The sequence below is a fragment of the Pholis gunnellus genome, assembly GCF_910591455.1.
Source record: "Pholis gunnellus genome assembly, chromosome: 23".
In the NCBI taxonomy this organism is placed as follows: domain Eukaryota; kingdom Metazoa; phylum Chordata; class Actinopteri; order Perciformes; family Pholidae; genus Pholis; species Pholis gunnellus.
The window spans coordinates 1,324,426-1,342,084 of record NC_136550.1 but is presented as its reverse complement, the minus strand read 5'-3'; the positions used below and the strand labels follow the sequence as shown (position 1 = coordinate 1,342,084).

General features: G+C 44.4%; 1 protein-coding gene across 1 annotated transcript in view; it reads left to right on the top strand.

The window, feature by feature from the left end:
- The window catches only part of LOC306714732 (uncharacterized protein), a 15,962-nt gene extending 1,264 nt beyond the window's left edge, over window positions 1–14,698 (top strand). Inside the window, exons 2-14 of the mRNA XM_079184852.1 lie at window positions 6,084–6,514; window positions 6,627–6,791; window positions 6,914–6,975; window positions 8,265–8,367; window positions 8,508–8,593; window positions 9,324–9,424; window positions 10,053–10,123; window positions 10,489–10,596; window positions 10,728–10,798; window positions 10,898–11,015; window positions 11,116–11,280; window positions 11,357–11,452; window positions 11,527–14,698. Coding sequence (XP_079040978.1) covers window positions 6,215–6,514; window positions 6,627–6,791; window positions 6,914–6,975; window positions 8,265–8,367; window positions 8,508–8,593; window positions 9,324–9,424; window positions 10,053–10,123; window positions 10,489–10,596; window positions 10,728–10,798; window positions 10,898–11,015; window positions 11,116–11,280; window positions 11,357–11,452; window positions 11,527–13,704 — 3,624 coding nt within the window. The 5' untranslated portion in view covers window positions 6,084–6,214 and the 3' untranslated portion in view covers window positions 13,705–14,698. The remainder of the gene's footprint in view (window positions 1–6,083; window positions 6,515–6,626; window positions 6,792–6,913; window positions 6,976–8,264; window positions 8,368–8,507; window positions 8,594–9,323; window positions 9,425–10,052; window positions 10,124–10,488; window positions 10,597–10,727; window positions 10,799–10,897; window positions 11,016–11,115; window positions 11,281–11,356; window positions 11,453–11,526) is intronic.
- The last annotated feature ends 2,961 nt before the right edge of the window (window positions 14,699–17,659 follow it).

Here is a 17,659-nt window from a genome sequence, read left to right as displayed (position 1 = left end):
CCCCTCGGGCCTCCCAGCCTCGCTGCTCCCTCAGCGGGTTGAGCGGGACCCTCATCGACCCCCCCCCCCCCCCCCCCCTGACCCGTCTGGAGCTCCGATGAAGGAGCTTTGGCCCGGGTGACATTTTAGATACAGGACTCTAGTTCGGGACCGCCCCTCTTGTTTTTCGACTTTTCTGTCACCATGGTAACCCCAGGGACGAGCGATGCTCAACCGGACCATAAAGACGGAGCGGTGGACTCAATGTAGCCGCTTCCTGTGTGGAACAAAGGAGCCGTCAGACATCATAAAGGGATTTTTACTCTTTTTTTTTTTACACTTGTTTTTTAGCCAAAACTGATGTGATTTTCATGCTAATGTTGTTTTTAAAACAGCAGATCAATGTGGGGGGTCCTCACTTCACCCCCGAATCACCATCACAACACACACACACACACACACACATGTTTACTATTGTTTGTCTGTTAAATAAGGCCGATGCCGTCTTCTCCTCTGGGAGGTTTTATTTGGGTTTCCAGGGTAACAGAGACTCTGTGTTGTTGTTGTCTGTGATTTGGAGGGTTGCAGAGTTTCTGAGGTTTCATGCACATCTTTTGGTAATTTCTGAGTAGATCCTTTGATAGCTGGGTTGATATTTAATGGTAGTTTCTGGGTATATTATTGGATGGTTTATTCGTTATTAATCAGTACGTGTTGGGTAGATTCTTTAATGGTTCCTTGGATATCTATTGGTTATTTCTGGGTAGATTGTTGAATTGTTTGTTGGATACTAATTGGTAAAATTTTCATAGATTATGAAATGGTTTCTTAGATGGTAATTGGATAGATTCCTGGATAGATTCTTGGATAGATTCTTGGATGGATCCTTGGATATTATTATATCCAGTGTTTTAGGAGGTATCGGAGAGATTTCAGATACTGGTGTCAGTATCTTTAAAAACTTAAATATTGGTTGTGTTCATGAGTTTGTTTTGGCCAATTTATGGAGAGTTTGCTTCCTCGGTGGTCTGGATTCGTCCTTGGAAGTTTTTTTTACCTTTTTGATCGTGAAAGTTCTTGACCTTCTGAAATAGTTGCCTAGTTTGACAAATTAATCTTTTTGTTTTTCTATTGTCTCTGAATTGTTTCATGAGGGCATCTGAAGGGTTTTCTTGTGACGTTTTCGCAGATTTCTTTTCTGGATATATCCGGATATCTGAAGCTCATATATATATATATATATATATATATATATATATATATATATATATATATATATATATATATATATATATATATATATATATATATATATATATATTCTGCTGTAATCCTCAAACCGAGACGTCACTGCTGGAGAAACCGTGTGGGAGCTAATCTGTCAGACTGCTGAGCAACAAGCAGGCCGACTGTAAACCTGAAATCACAAGAGAGAGGGCAGAATATTTAAAGCCTGGTGTGACTCACGAGTCGCTGTCTGGAGCAGTTTTCCTCCCTGATGGTCTCGTTTATCCGGGGGTGTTAAAAGATGTTATAATAATATTAATAATAATATGTTTTCTCTCTGACTGATGAGCACTTTCCTACTGAACACGAGTGACTCATTTGTTTGTTTTAATCTTCAGAAAAACTAAAAACTGGTTTATTGTCGTGTCTGAAGAGACACAGAAAGACATAAAAACATTAAATGCAAAGTTGCAATTAAAGCCTTAAAAATGTCTACATCTCCTTTTACAGAGCACAATATTAAAGTAGCTCATTTCTTATGAGTTGCACATTAAGATAATAGAAAGAAATATAAAATGTGGAACCGGGAGCTCAAGGGGAATTAAAACATTAGAGTTGAATCATTCACCAAAATTCAGAACAAATTCCTGCTGATGAATCAGACATTTTGCAAGAAACTTTGATTTAGAGTTCGATTTGGAATTAGAAATCCTTTGAGTGCTTTCTCTTTAAAAGAATAGACTCAAATATCACATCAAAGCCAACACATTGGTCTCAGACTGGATTAGATGTGAGGGTCTCGTCTGTCTTTCCTTCAGAAAACCATCACTTATTCTGTCCCGACTCACCATCTTGGGTTTCAAGCTTTCACATTAGTTTCATATTAAAATGCCAGAGACAGTTTTTTTGTGCCGTGTCACTGTTGAATCCTCAGAGAGGAAACGACAGCTGGAAAAGGGCTTTAAGATAAGTGACGGCTGCTGATGGAGTTCTTTAGTCCGAGGTTGCTTTTAAATGAGAGAATGGACATCGTCCACTCCCTGGACTGTTTGGACACCAGCAGCTCTTTGTTCCTGTTTCATTGAGTTGTAGGTGGTTCACCTGACGACCGCTGAGTCATCTGGAAAATTCAGCATGATGCAGTTTTGTGAGCTGTAGTTGAACGAGTGCACTGAAGTCAGGTTTAAGTAAAATATTAGGCTGCTGTTTCTCATTTTTTACAGCTTTTTTTTTTTAACATTTGAAGCATCTATTGAGGTTTTTCTATAAGCTTCAAATGTCTGTTGTCATATTTTATGAAGTCGTTACCCTACGAACAGAAATAATGGATTTCTTTGTCATTGCACTGATATAAATGTAAGTCATGGTGCTGTTAGATTGCTGCTGGACCGCCCTGTTAATCCAGACTCCCTTTGTGTTTGTTGACCGCAGTGAAAATGTTGTTTTTAAAATGCTTCACATCAACAAAAATGGATTGAAGCAGAAGATAAAAACGTGGATTTTGGAAATGATTACATCTGATTTCTTTTTACTTTTGTACTTTAGAACGATCAATTATAATAATCTCAATGGAGCCCAATGTTTATTTGCAACAGTGTAGAAATGTCAGCTTTGAACGCAATGAGAAGAAAGCAAAAAGCATCTGTTGTTGATCTGGAACGACGGAAACACACCAAAACCATCGATGTGTTGGTTTGTAAATGATTGTGTACACTATAAAATACAACACAAAGATGAATCAGATGTTTATTATTTGTTATCAGCTCCACTAAAGAGACATTACAGTCACTAAAACTACCTACCTGTGTATATGAAGTACTTCAAAGTACCTCCAACTACAACAGGAACTCTCTCACGCTGATGCAACTACCTGATAATGTCACATGTAGTAATATATCTGTCTCAGGAGACATTTTACTGCATAATTAGTACTTCAACCATAATACTCTGAGTACATTTTGCTTTTCGGAGTTTTACAACCTCTTATAATAACTGTTCCATTCTGCGTTTGATCTGAGTTCCATTCATCGTCTCTCGTGTAATAACTGGTGGGATGAGTCATCTTTAGTGCTGAAGTCACGTTGTTTGTTCAGTGAAAGGTGTGTGTGTGTGTGTGTGTGTGTGTGTGCATGAGACAAGAGGTCAAATGAATTTGTAGTGTAAATATTTGTCGGTGTATTATTTCTCAAACAGGTTTGCAGTGACTTGTGTGTGTTTTAATGTACACGATGTTGGCTTCCCAGGTCAGTTCCACTGACCGTTACTATGGCAACCAGTGACTCCACGTCGAGGTTGCGTCACTGCCGTGAATTGCAAATTTTCTGCAAACAGAATAAATGACGAATACATGACTTGATGAAATGACAAACAAACATTTATTTAGAATTAAACATTAATGAACTTTACTGTAGAATCTTCTCCGAGATGTTACAGTGGTGTCAGTACTTTAACTGTATGACTTTTACTGTAACAGAATATTTGTACTGTCACTGCAGGAAATGATCTAAATACTACTTCCTTCTCTGCTCCAGTTTACATTTAATTAGAATAATTACTTCCTTCAGTTGATTCTGAGAGCAGATGAACCGCAACAATCCTGTTCAACCAGCTCTGAGTTTATTTAACAATACTGCTCCTTTATAATACAGACACTCTTTACATGATGAACTCGGATGAGCAGACAGTTTATCAGAGGAATCATCCCGGAGGAATCCTTCTAGAGGAATCCTTCTAGAGGAATCCTTCTAGAGGAATCCTTCTAGAGGAATCCTTCTAGAGGAATCCTTCTAGAGGAATCCTTCCAGAGGAGTCCTTCTAGAGGAATCCTTCTAGAGGAGTCATCTGAGGCCAAACCAGAGGAGGAGATTGTCTCTGCTCTACATTCCTCCAGCGACCTGAATACTGAGACCGAAGAGGAAATGGACGTTTGGAGCCTCATAACTGGGTCGGCTCAGAAAAGCTAAACCAACAAAGAGAGCGCCGTTCACTTCGGCGGCTCAGTTCACCGGTTTTGCTGTCACAGCACATTTCCCAGCATGCATCTGAAACTGAGACACCCGAAAGGTGTCAGCTGAGAGGCGTGAACATCTGGAGCTGATGTGAAAACTCTGCTACAAAATCAAACTGAAGAGCTTCCTGTTCAACGAGAATACATCACTACAGTGAAGTAGAAGTACTCTGATCCTTTAACGTCAGTCATAGTAGTATCAGAACTTGTTATATCGGCAGTAATAGTTCTAGTAGGAGCAGCATTGATAACACTACTACTAGCTTTGTTAGCAGTAGATAATATAGTAGCAGTAGTTAAAGCCACAGTAATAATCAGTAAAGGTATTAAGAATAATAATTGCATCTGTAGTAGTAATACGAGTCGCACTAGTACAAATAGTTTTAATAGTAAAAGTTGTAGTAATACGACTAGCGGCAGGAATGCTAATAATACCAGTGGTAGAAGTAGTACTAATAGTAATGCTAATAGTACTACAATACTAATGGTAACAAAGCCCCACGACCTCGTCAACCAACCGGAACCCTCCGTGTGAACCGGGTCAGTCTGGTTTTACATTCCGAGTCGCGTGATTGGACGATGTCAATGATGTCACTGTCGAGTGAGTGAGTGAGTGAGTGAGTGAGTGAGTGAGTGAGTGATCTTTTGTTAATGAGCGGTTGAAGATGGAGGGATGAGAGGGAAACCGTTCAAACACAAACTCTGACCCCGATTCTGTCATTTGCCAAGTAAACAAACTGCCATTGTTTGTAACCACGTTAGCAAATGGCATCTAAAGCGCGCGCACACACACGCACACGCACACGCGCACGCACGCACACACACACACACACACACACGATTCAGTTGGAAGTTCGATGGAAGAAATCATGCGATCAAACAGATGTGAGAGTAAGTTATGTAACACACACACACACACACACACACACACACACACACACACACACACACACACACACACACAGTCATCTTTAATTCATCAGCAGGACGTGTACATCTTTGTCGACATGTATCCAGAGCTTCACACGGGGACTCTGGTGTGTGTGTGTGTGTGTGTGTGTGTGTGTGTGTGTGTGTGTGTGTGTTAAATAATTTAGCAGTGCAGGAATTTAGTCCAAGTATGTGAGCCATAAATGGACTTCCTGGTACAAGTGTTTTCCCGTACAGAGGAGCAAACAAAGCAACATAACTGTAGAGTACATGTTCTTATTGTTGTGAATATTATCTGATTAAAAGAGACTTAAAACAAGTAGAATCAGTACGACTAATTCAATAACAGAAGTGACTTCCTGACAGTTAACGGTAGCAGATATACCGTCCAAACAACAACAACGTGGATTTTAAAAACACGGTTTTCTGGTTGTTTGATTTGCTGGTTTTTGCTCCGTTAGTCGAACACAACAAGTAACTCGATGTTGAGTGTTGCAGTGCAGAAAACAGACAATAGAAACACTTCTATTGTTTATTATATAAACACCTTTGATCAGCAGGTTTCATGTTTGAGCAGCAGGTGAGAATGAAGTGTGTGTGTGTGTGTGTGAGGAGGACGATGATGAAGAAAGTGATGTTTAGTAATGATCCACTCTCTGCATGTTATAGAAGCTCAGAAACAGCTTTTGTTGGATGTTTGTTTGTTTCTGCAGCAGCTGATGTTCCACCAGATGCCGGTAGTTAAATATTGTAAATCTTTGCACCGAGCCAGGCTAGCTGTTTCCAGCCGTTATGCTAAGCTAAGCTAACTGGCTGCTGACTGTATCTTTTGTATCAGCGTATTTCACCAAATGTCGTTCTGTTCCGTTTTTCTCGCTTGGTTTTCTCTAAATGTCCCTCTCGTCCTCTTTGACCTTTGACCTCTCCGATGTTCCTAAAGCGATGACCCACCTTCGCCGTCGTCGCCATGGTCCCCCATCACCGAGGTGACCTGCCTGCCTGCCAGAAAGCCCCCCCCCCTGCCCCCCCTCCCGCCTCGCCCTCTTTGCTCCCGTCCAATCGAACGCGGGGATGCACGTGATGGGCAGCGTCTCCCCGGCCAATGAGAGGCAGGGTTTCTTCCTCCAGGCGGAGGGCGTGGCCTTCGCCGAGCCGCCGTCTCCCGCTCGTCCTCCGTCGGGATCTTCTGATGTTGAAGGCAACCGGATGAGACTGGGTCCTCCTCCTCCTCCTCCTCCACCCCCACCACCACCTCCACCACCACCACCTCCTCCTCCTCCCCTGCTTCCAGGGCTAGCGAACCCTGTAGGAGGCCTGAAGAAGAAGAGGAGGGTGAGGAGTTTCTTTTGGAAAACGATACCAGAGCATCAGGTGAGGTCACAGCTCGTCCCAGTGGATCACATGTTAATTGTTAAAGCGTTGTATCGACATATATTGTATATATTTGTTATATACATATATACTGTGTGTGTGTGTGTCGCAGGTGAAGGGGCGGGCCAACCTGTGGACTCAGGGCCGTGTGCAGCAGCAGTACCAGATCGACGTCCAGACAATCGAGGAGCTGTTTGGTCAGAACGACCGTCAATCGAAGGCCACGCCCACAAGAGGAGGGACCACCAGGAGCTCGTTCAGAGAGGCCAAAGAGGAGGTGTGTGTGTGTGTGTGTGTGTGTGTGTGTGTGTGTGTGTGTGTGTGTGTGTGGGGACCGTTTCCACCTGGGCTCTGACCTCAAACTGACCCCTGTCCCCCCCCCCCCCCTCCCTCCACCAGGTCTCCGTTCTCGACTCTAAACGAGGGATGAACATCGGGATTTTCCTCAAACAGTTTAAGAGGTAAATCTCCTCGTTACCTGAAGCTCAATTATGTCAGAAAGGAAACAAACTGTGTACAAGTACATGTACTGTAGTAGAAGTACCAATACCACCAAATACTTTTTAATCTGTTTTATTTTATAAGCAAATGTGTTTTTATGTTAAATATTCACCTGAAAATAGAGACTAAAGCGGTCATAAATGTAGTAAAACGTACAATATTCATCTCTGAAATAAAGTAAAGTATAAGTGTATATATGTAAATACAAGTATCTCAAAATATTAGATGAATAGGAAGAGACAATAGAGGATTAAATGGATGAAAAACAGTCAAGCTCGTATGGTAACGGTCACAGGTTTGATTCCCAACGGTACAGGTCAGTTATAGATGAGTTTACATGAAGACTCCTCTAGACCTGAATATCTCCTCTGTGACCCGGTAACAGCTGACTGTGTGTGTGTGTGTGTGTGTGTGTGTGTGTGTGTGTGTGTGTGTGTGTGTGTGTGATGGCGTGATGGCGTGATGGCGTGATGCGTCTCCTCGCCCTCATCGCAGGGTGTTGTGGGTAAACACGTGTGGTGATGCCGGCATGTTATGGAACGAAGCAGACGGAGAAGTTCATTAACATGCGACTGTTTCCAAGTCACATTAGAGGACGTCTATGGATGACGTCATCCTGTGACCCTCTGACCCCTCGGGGGTAAAGATATTACATTTAATGTGACATCATCATATTCAAGCGACCACAAAGAGAAACAAAGCGACCACAAACACGGCTTGTTCTAATATAATTCGTCCTCCGTGACATCACAACGCTACGAGGAATTGAGCGTTTATGTCGTCGTTTATGAATTAAAATAAAAAGACAAACAGAAAACTTCCACAACAACATGGAGATCAGATCATGACATCACTGTCAAACATTGAGGCCGTAGATCATTTTTAAAATGCGTTCCTCTGATTTCTTTTACGCTTTCAGGTGTTTGGTTTGGTAACAGGAGGGAGTCACAGCGTGTCCTGAATGTGTTGATGTTGTGTCGACGCACACATAGAGGCATAGAGGCCTCCTGTAGACACACAGTGTGTAACATCAGCCTCAGTGTTCTCAAGCTGCTACAACGTTTAACATGAGTTTTATTATCACAAACGTGAATGTAGAAGGAGATTCACTTAAACGTAGTCTCAAACTCAAATATCATCATTTTACAAACCGAAGAACTCACACGTTTAACAAACATCTGTGATTGATAAATGACTTTATTCTTACTAATGATGATAAAATGTGTGACCCCTCCTCCTCCTCCTCCAGGTCCAATCAGACGATAGTAGACGATATTCACCGTGGCAACAGTGAGTCGTATGGGGCGGAGCCTCTGAGGGAGCTGCTGAAGATGCTGCCGGAGAAAGAGGAGGTAACACACACACACACACACACACACACACACACACACACCTACACACCTACACACACACACACACACCTACACACACACACACGTTAACGTCATCGTGTTGGTATCTTCCTCTTCTTCACGTGTTTCCTCTCCTGAAGGTGAAGAAGCTGAAGTCGTACCGCGGAGACGTCTCTAAGCTCTCATTGGCCGATTCCTTCGTGTACCTGTTGGTTCAGCTCCCCAGGTGAGAGGACGAGCTCCAACAGAGCGCTGCGTCGCCCGTCAACAATACACTTCACTGTGCAATGATTGATGTTCTTGTATGTCCAATTTCTTCTTTTTTTACAGTATTTTTCTGTTATTTTTTCATTATTATTATATTTTTAAATATTTGTTGTGTGTGAAGGGACATTACATTTATTTTATTTTATTTATTTTTGTGTTTGGGAGGGCTTTTCACATTATTTTATTTTATTTATTTATTATTTTTATTTATATTTTATTTATATTTTTTTAATTGTGTGTGTGGGTCATTCTACATGGTTGTTATTTAGTTTAAATAAAGTCATAGTTATAGTTATTTTGGGTATTTTACATTATTTTATGACCAATACTGTATTGTTTTAACGCTCACACTGATATCGTCCTCTGAGATGTGATTTTATTTCTAATAGTTTTTATGTGGATCTCTGGAGCACAACAATGCATCTCTTTGTGTAAAGCGTTTTATAAAACAGAGAATAAAACTCTAACAAACGGAGCTTCTGGTCTCAGCAGATGGTGCAAAGCCTGATGGGACGTGAAGCAGCGAGGCTGATGGGAGTTTTTATGTTTATTTAGAGAAACATTAGTGAGAAACGAACAATCAGCAATAAGATGTCTTGTCGTCTCCTCCTCGTCTCCTCCTCGTGAGTCCTAACTGCCTTAAACTCAGATAAGATGCTGGATTACGGTTTATTTCCGTCTCTCTTCAGTTACTCCGTCCGCATCGAGTCCATGCTGCTGAAGGAGGAGTTCCCCGCAGCGTGTGAGCTCATAAAACAACACACCAGCGTCCTCCGCTCAGCCGCCAAAGGTAACGGTTTAACTCTGAGGACACACGATGTTCTTCACGTCTCGTTTCTTCCATTTATTTACACTTTAAAGCGTTTTTTGGGGCGTTTATTCTTCACGAAGTATGAGAGAGAAGAATGTGGAATAACACCAGACTCATACTAAAGGTTTCACAGTTTCTCCAGCGGCATAAAACCTGCAGTTAATCAAACCGTCTCACACACACACACACACACACACACACACACACACACACACACACTCACACACTCTCACACACTCACACCCACTCACAATATGAACTAACACCTTGTATATTTTTAGCAGTGTGTGTGTGAACTTGATAACTGCCTGAATTGTTAAATAACCCTCCGTATGCTGTCGGTGACACACACACACACACACACTCACACACACATTCACACACACACACTCTCACACACACATTCACACACACACTCTCACCCTCGGGTGCAAACAGGGGTTTCAGGATTATGATCTTTGTTTCTTCCTCGCTGCCTCTTTCTGTTCTTTAATCTTTTTTCCCACGTGATGCTTTTGAAAGCGGGAACTGTTTGTTTGTTTGTTTGTTTGTTTGTTTGTTTGTTTGTTTGTGCTCTGATGCAAATAACGACTTCTTTGTCCTCCAGAGTTAATGTGTTGTGAGGAGCTTCATGCTGTTCTCCACCTGGTGCTGCAGGCCGGAAACCTCCTCAACGCTGTGAGTGAAGCACTGCATGAATGAACGATTACAGCTGGAAAACACGGTCATATCGTCGTTTTGTGTCTCTTTGTGGTCGTTCTGCATCTTTGTGTTGTTGTTTTGTGTCTTTGTGTTGTTGTTTTGTGTGTTTTTGTGGTCGTTTTGCATCTTTGTAGTCGTTTTGCATCCTTTTCTGGTTACTTCATGTTTCTTTACAGTTTTTTATGTCTTTGTGGTCATTTGACTCACTTTCCAAGAACAAATGTTAAAAGTCAGTACCAGTAGCATGTTGTGTTTGTGTCTAATCACTGTGTTGTGTGTTGTGTGTGTGTGTGTGTGTGTGTGTGTGTGTGTGTGTGTGTGTGTGTTGTGTGTATTTTCAGGGAGGTTATGCAGGAAACGCAGTGGGTTTCAAGCTGTCGTCCCTTCTGTCTCTGGCCGACACCAAGGCCAACAAACCGGGCATGAACCTGCTGCACTTTGTCGCTCTGGTCAGTAACCTGTGTGCGTGTGTGCGTGTGCGTGTGTGTGTGTGTGTGTGTGTGTGTTGTGCTTTTATGTTTAGGATCCTCCAGGTGGAAGAATCCTCTCATATTGTGCTTCTCCTTCTTTTCTCCTTCAGGAAGCACAGAAAAAAGACACAAAGCTGCTGGAGTTCCCACTGAAGCTGAATCACGTCCAGCCTGCCTCCAGGTCAGACGGACTACATTTCCCATCAGCCCCCCCCCCCCCCCCCCCCCCCCGGAGGAGGATGACGATCGACACCTAAATTTATATTTTTGTTTTTCGTAGGATTTCTCTGGAGACGCTGGACGCTGAACTTCAGTGGCAGACGTCTCGCACGCGCTCAGTAGAGGAGAACGTCCAGAGAGACACGGAGCTGCTGCAGCAGCTGGACGGCTTCCTGCAGGTAGAACACACAAATACTGCGGTCAGCTAGTACTCTACGTGTACTACTACTCTCTCTGTGTGTGTGTGTGTATATTCATGTGCGTTTCTTTGCGCCTCAGTCGGCCACCTCGTCTCTGTGCTCGCTGCGCGACACTCGGCAGCATCTGAAGAAGGAAGGCAGCGAGCTGATCGACTTCTTCTGTGAAGACAGAGAGACGTTCAGGCTGGACGACTGCTTCAGCATCTTCAACAGCTTCTGCTCCAGGTTCACCGCCGCGGTCAAGGTACGTCTGCTGCCACCTGCTGCTCAAACAGAGAGGTAGAAGTTAAGAAATGACGTTAGAACTCGTCCCTCTGAAGGAGAACAGGGAGCGGGAGGCCAAGGAGGCGGCCCGGCGCCAGAGGTTACAGGAGCTGGAGGAGCAGAAGAGGCACTCGTGGGCCGGCAGCGAGGAGGTAAGAGGTCACGGCAACTTTTAAAAACACACAAAACGGCTCGACGAGTGACTGACGTGTGTTTCTGCTTTTAGGTGGACGGAGCGGTCGGGTCGCGGTGGCGCAGCGAGGCGGACGTGTCGGCACACGGCGACGCCCGGCTGCTGGTGGAGCTCCTGTCCCCGAAGTTCGGCACGCGCTCGCTCTTCAACTCTCTGCGACGCTCGGGGAGCTCGCGGCGGTCCAGGAACTCGCCGTCGGTCGTCGTCGCCGACCGCGAACTGAGCACGCTCCTGGGGTCGGCGACCCCCGACCGCAAAGAGGCGAGGACGGCTTTTCTCTCCGCTAAGACTCGACCGCAAAGTCCGACGGTCACGACGTGCAGCTTCCCCCAAAACCAGCAGCCTCAAGCGGGCCAGACGGCACCGCGACTAAACCATACAACCGCCACCTACCTCAGCGACGACGCTAAAAACGGCATCGATCCGGCGAATACGGTCAAAACTACCTCTGAACCCAACCAGCAATCGGACCACAACAACAACAACGGCAAAGATCGACTCGGCGTCGGGGCGCTTTCGGACCCTAAATGCGGTTCGAAGTCGGAACTCTGCAGAGTAAACATGGTTGTAGAGAAATGCACATTGGTGCCTGAGCTGAAAGTGTTCGGCGAGGTCGCCGGCCGCCACAAGGGGCCTCACGCCGCTCGGCATTGTCGCCGAGATGAAGAGGAGCGACCGGCCGAGAAGGTGCGGGACGACTCCCAGATTGGGAACGCTGAAACAAAAGAGGAAGAGGAGGGAGGAGAGGAAAAGGTGGTGGTGTGGTGCGTGACGGGCGTGTGCGAGGCCGGCGACGAGCTCGCGCACGCCGGCGACGCGCGAACTGAGCGGGACCAGCGTAGGAGCGACGATCGGGGAGGGAGCCAGCAAGCTTCCTCTGCCCCGGCCAATCGCACGCCTTCAGAACCTCAGCCGGCCAATGAGAAGCCAGTGCCTGAACCCATCAGCAGCCAACCGGTGCCTGTCCCCCGCCGTGACGACGATCCGTCGCATCCCGCCTCTTCGCCCATGTGGCGCCCGGCGGAGCCTGCGTCGTCCGCTGTCGGCGCAAGGGAAGCTAAAGGAACAGCCAATCAAAGAGGAGGAGCAGAGGGCTCCACCAATGAGAAGAGAGATGTGGAGATCGTCCCGACGGGTGACGGGAGCAGAAACAAAACCGCTTCCTGTCGCACGGAAGCAGCTTCTTCCACTAAAGGAAAAGCCGAATCGTCAAATTCGTCCAAATCGTCCACCAAGAACCTCCCTACCTCTAAAACTCGACCCGCCGGGACGAAACCCGTCATCGCCGCGTCCGCCGCCGTCAAAAGCAAGCCCGTCCGCACCCTCACCGACACCGAGAACCAGAGCATGAGGCGCGTCCTGCCCATCTCCAGGACCGGCAGAGGCGCGCCGACTCCGGGCAAACATCCCGAGAAGCCTCCCGGCCACCAGCAGGGATCCTCCGGCGCCGCAGCAGCAACCGCCGGTCCCACCGCCAACAACCTCAACGGCGGCGCCTCCCTCCGACGAGGAGAGAAGTCGTCGACCGCTCCGTCGTCCCGCCGCTCCAGCGTCCACAAGACGCCGGACCCCAAGAACTCTAAAGACCAGAAGGTTCCGGCTACTCGAGAGCAGAACCAGGACGTGCAAAGGAGGCCGTCCGTCCGGAAGCCGTCGGCGAAACCCAGACCCAAACCCAGACCGCCGCCGGAGGAGAAGATGTGTCGCTCCACGCTGCGGTCGCTCTCTCAAGCTAGCGGAGGAAGTTTCAGTGCTCCTGTTACTCCTTCGCACAACGCCGGTACCCCTTCGTCATCGCCGCTTCCTGGTTTCGCCCGAAGCACTGCTTCTTCTTCTTTCAGACGAACCCTGACCCCGATCACTCCTCCTCCTCCTCCTCCTCATTCGCCCCACTCTGGCTCAGTCTCCTCCCTTAAATCCTTCTTTAAATCCTCCCTCACGTCCTCCTCTGACGCTCCTTCCGGCACCATCTCGCCTTTCACCCGAACCGGCTCGCTGAGAGTCTCCTCCACCCCAACGTCCTCCGACCTCCTCAAACCGCCCTCCTCCGCGTTGAGGAGGTCTCAGAGCATCAGGGCGCCTCCCCGTTCGCCGCTCCACGACCCGCCGGTTCCCCCTAAAGGCCACCGGCGGATCGACAGCGGCACCTTCTCCGACAAGTCCTCCCACTCCAGGGACTCGGGCAAGTCCGCCCGGCCCAGCTGGAGATAACAGGAGGAATCTGAGGCTGCATTCCAACACGAAGTCTAAGCAACTCTTTCCTTCGGTAGTGGAGGTAAAGGACACATTCCAATATGAAGAAAAGACTCCTGTTAATGTAGGAAAGGAAGGAAGTTCTGCTGGAGGTTACAGACCAACATGAAGCACAGACGCTGTCCAGGTTGAGATTAATCTCTGACGCATTCAAACTCATGCTGGGGGGAGAAGGATGCATTCCATTTAGAATCACTACATTATGTCCACTCGCAGAGGTGGAGTCTGGTGGAAGAGCTTCTGAACTTCACAAACTATCCCTCCAAAGGACGAAGGACGTTCTCGCTTTGCCAAATGAAACACACTCCACAGAAGCGATTAAACCGGTCAGTCGCTCGTTTCCGTGTGTTTTGACTTATTTGCACTCCGACATGTTTAAACCGTCAGAACAATGCAGTGAACTGAGCGCACTTTCCTCCTGGAAGTAAAAATTAAGAGATTCTTTCTTTTGAAGCCGCAAAGCTTCATTCTCAGTTTGATGAAACTTCACTAAGAACAGCAGCGGTGCAGTAAAGCTACTCCAGACGACGTCACTGTTTATGTATTTTTATATTTTAAGACGCCTCCGGTCCTTAAAAATCACGCATTGACTCCCAATAAATGACTATTTTGCATCAGAACATGAAGTTTTCAATAAAAGATGAAAGAAGGAAATAAATGTCTGCATCTTATTAACGCGTTTCTGAATCTCCCGATTTAAACAGAAAACAACTTTATTTTACGTCTTAAGTTACCGTTAACGTTAACTCACGAGGCGTCTCTGCGTGCGGCCTGATTAAGGTGTGAAGTACGTCGTCGTGTTTGAATCCAGAAGATAATTCACAGAATCATGAAGTTTAGAGACGAGATATTCTGAAGCGTCTCTGCAGTGCCAAGTGTGTTCATCAGAGGATATTTGTTTCTCTATTTATGTACGTATGATGTCAATATTTGATATATGTATAAATATATACTATCTACTAAATAATAAAATGTTATTCCTCCAACACACATGCTTTGTTTTCTTCTTCTGCTGTTTTAAATTATATTTAGCGCCTTGAATAAACAGTCAGAACTCTTTTTATGTTTATATTAAATATATTATTATAGTACAAAAAAAAAAAAAATGTGTGTTTTATGGCTGTAGAATCTTTTCATATATTACAGCTGCATATATTTACACGTCAGTACTTTTAAATGTGTCTTGAAGACAGAATAGCTCTGAAAATGAAAATACTGAATTAAAGTAAATGTACTTTTACCTTTCACTACTGACTTTGCTGTACTTTTACTATTATTTGTGTATAAAGTAGGCAACTGTTGTTTTTATATACTTTTATTATATTGATTTCGACTAAAATGTGATTTTCGTTTCTGTTCATAATAATATTAACAGTTTAATGATTTAATATCCTGTCATACCGTTTTTAAAAAGTTCTGCTCTAAAAAGAAACTTAAACAATTAAATAAATAAATTATAAAAATGTTTCAAAAAAGAATGGTATAAAAATAAAACCGCTATTGAAAGGTTATCCTCTAAAAAGAAACAAACAATTAAAAAAAAAATAAAAGAATATTCGTTTAAAAATCAGAAAGGGGCGCGCGCTTAAACCAAGCCGTGTGACGTCATCAAAGCGCGCCAAACAAAGCTCCATGTGCCAGAGCGAAGAAGAAGCCGCGAAGAGTTCAGCCTCCTTTAGTTTGTTATGAAGAAGAAATATATTTAAAAAACACAAATCAGAAGAGGGACTCAACGTTAAGAAGATTTCTGTGTGGGATTTTAAGCTGAAACTTTAAAGCTACATTTAAAAAAAGAGACGAGGAAGAAATAAAAGAAGAAGAAGAAGAAGAAGTAACGGGGTTTAAAATTTAAAGTCCTCTGGAGCACAACATGTTTTTAAAGGTGAGTCGTTTATTAGAAATGTGTTTAATTCTGTTATCTGTAGTTTAGAAACACAGCAACACTTTCGTACATATATGTGTATATATATATATATATATATATATATATATATATATATATATATATATATATATAAAATACACAATACTGCAGCAGTGATATTAATCCAGAAACTTCAGATGTAATAGTTTAATATTTTAATGATTATTTAATACTTCTACTGTGAGTACATTGAGCTGATAATACTGACATATTGTACTTCAGTCAGGTGTTGAATGCATGATTTTTACTTTAGTTCCCATGAAAACATCTCAACACTAAAGACTTCTCTCTTCTAGTCCAATATTCACATCTTCAGTCTAAATGTAATTAAATGATACAATTCTTCATTATATACACAATGAATAAATGAACATCTATAGAATGATGTGTTTGTCTGTCGAAGCACTTTAAAGGTTCTATAAATAAAGTTATTATTAATGTGTTGACGTTGATCTTTGTGTCTTTTTAAGGATGCGTCTTCGTGATTTTGCCGCGTGACGAACAAAAGATGGAGCGTCAAGGAAGGAGAGAAGAGGAGAAGGAAACAGGAAGCACTCTATCAGCGAGGAGAGAGGAGGAGGAGGAGGAGGAGGAGGAGACAGAGGTGATGAAGGCAGGCGCCAAAGACAAAGTGACCGGTGGACACACTCCGATCTCCGCCTCCTCCTCCTTCCCCTCCTTTCCTTTCCTCTCCTCCTCACTGTGCCGAGGAGGAGGAGGAGGAGGAGGCGAGGAAGACGAGGTAAGGGTCGCCATCGTGACCATCGAGGACGAGTCGTGTCCGTCGGAGCCGTTCGGCATCGACTCCCACCAGGAAACGACCGATCGGATAGAACGAAGTTACAGCGAAGGAGACGAAAAGGAGGAAGTTGAGAGGGAAGGAGATGAAGAGGAGAAGGAAGAGAAAGAGGATGAAAAGGAGGAGGAGGAGGAGGAAGAGGCAAACAGTGATGAAAGAGAGGAGGAAGAGGAGGAGAACGCCGAGGGGACGTCACCATCGCTTCTCCTGCTGAGCCAGGTAAGAACAAACTGAGGTACTTGTACTTTGAGTATTTTCATTTTGATCAGAGGTACATATTGTACTTTGTACTACATCTCAGAGGTACATATTGTACTTTGTACTCCACACACATGAATGCAGCGTAAGCATCAGGTATCACAGTAAACCGCTGGTGAACTTAAGGATCAAACCTGTGGTTTTAAAGTGTTTGTCTCCGCCTAGAGGATGAAGGCGGTACTGCATCCGCTGCACATGTGTTTTCTTATGCAGCTCTCTTGTTAAGACGTGAATTCTACGTAATATTTCCCAAAATATCCCCGAGAGAAATGAATGAATGAATGAATGAATGAATGAATGAATGTAGCAGCAGTACACGAACAAACCACACAGTAAACATGTATTCTCACTCCTGTAATGAGGGTTTTGGGCTCATATGTCTGGAAGCAGCCAGCAGGCGGCGACGCTGCACTCTTTATCTCCTCACTGTGAATGAACACACACACACACACACACACACACACACACACACACACACACACACACACACACACACACACACACACACACACACACACACACACACACACACACACACACACACACCTGGCTCTCTGTGATGCATTGTGGGATGTGTGTGTGTGTGTGTGTCCTCTTACTCTTAATAATTCAAATACATATATATTATAGAGGCAATTTAATATCTAATAATTAGATATTTATGATTTTTATTTACAGTTAATGTCCAACTAAAATGAAGAAAACATAAAGAAAATGAATAATAATTCTATTACTGAACTACGTTATTATTAATAAGTACTAAACACACACACACACACACCCACACACACACACTCTAGGTGTGTGTTCAGGAATGTGCAGCAGTGAACATTCCTCAGATTCCTCCATTGGGATCATGGGATATGAAGTCTCCTCTCATGGGAACTGTTAGCTTATGATGCGCACACACACACACACACACACACACACAC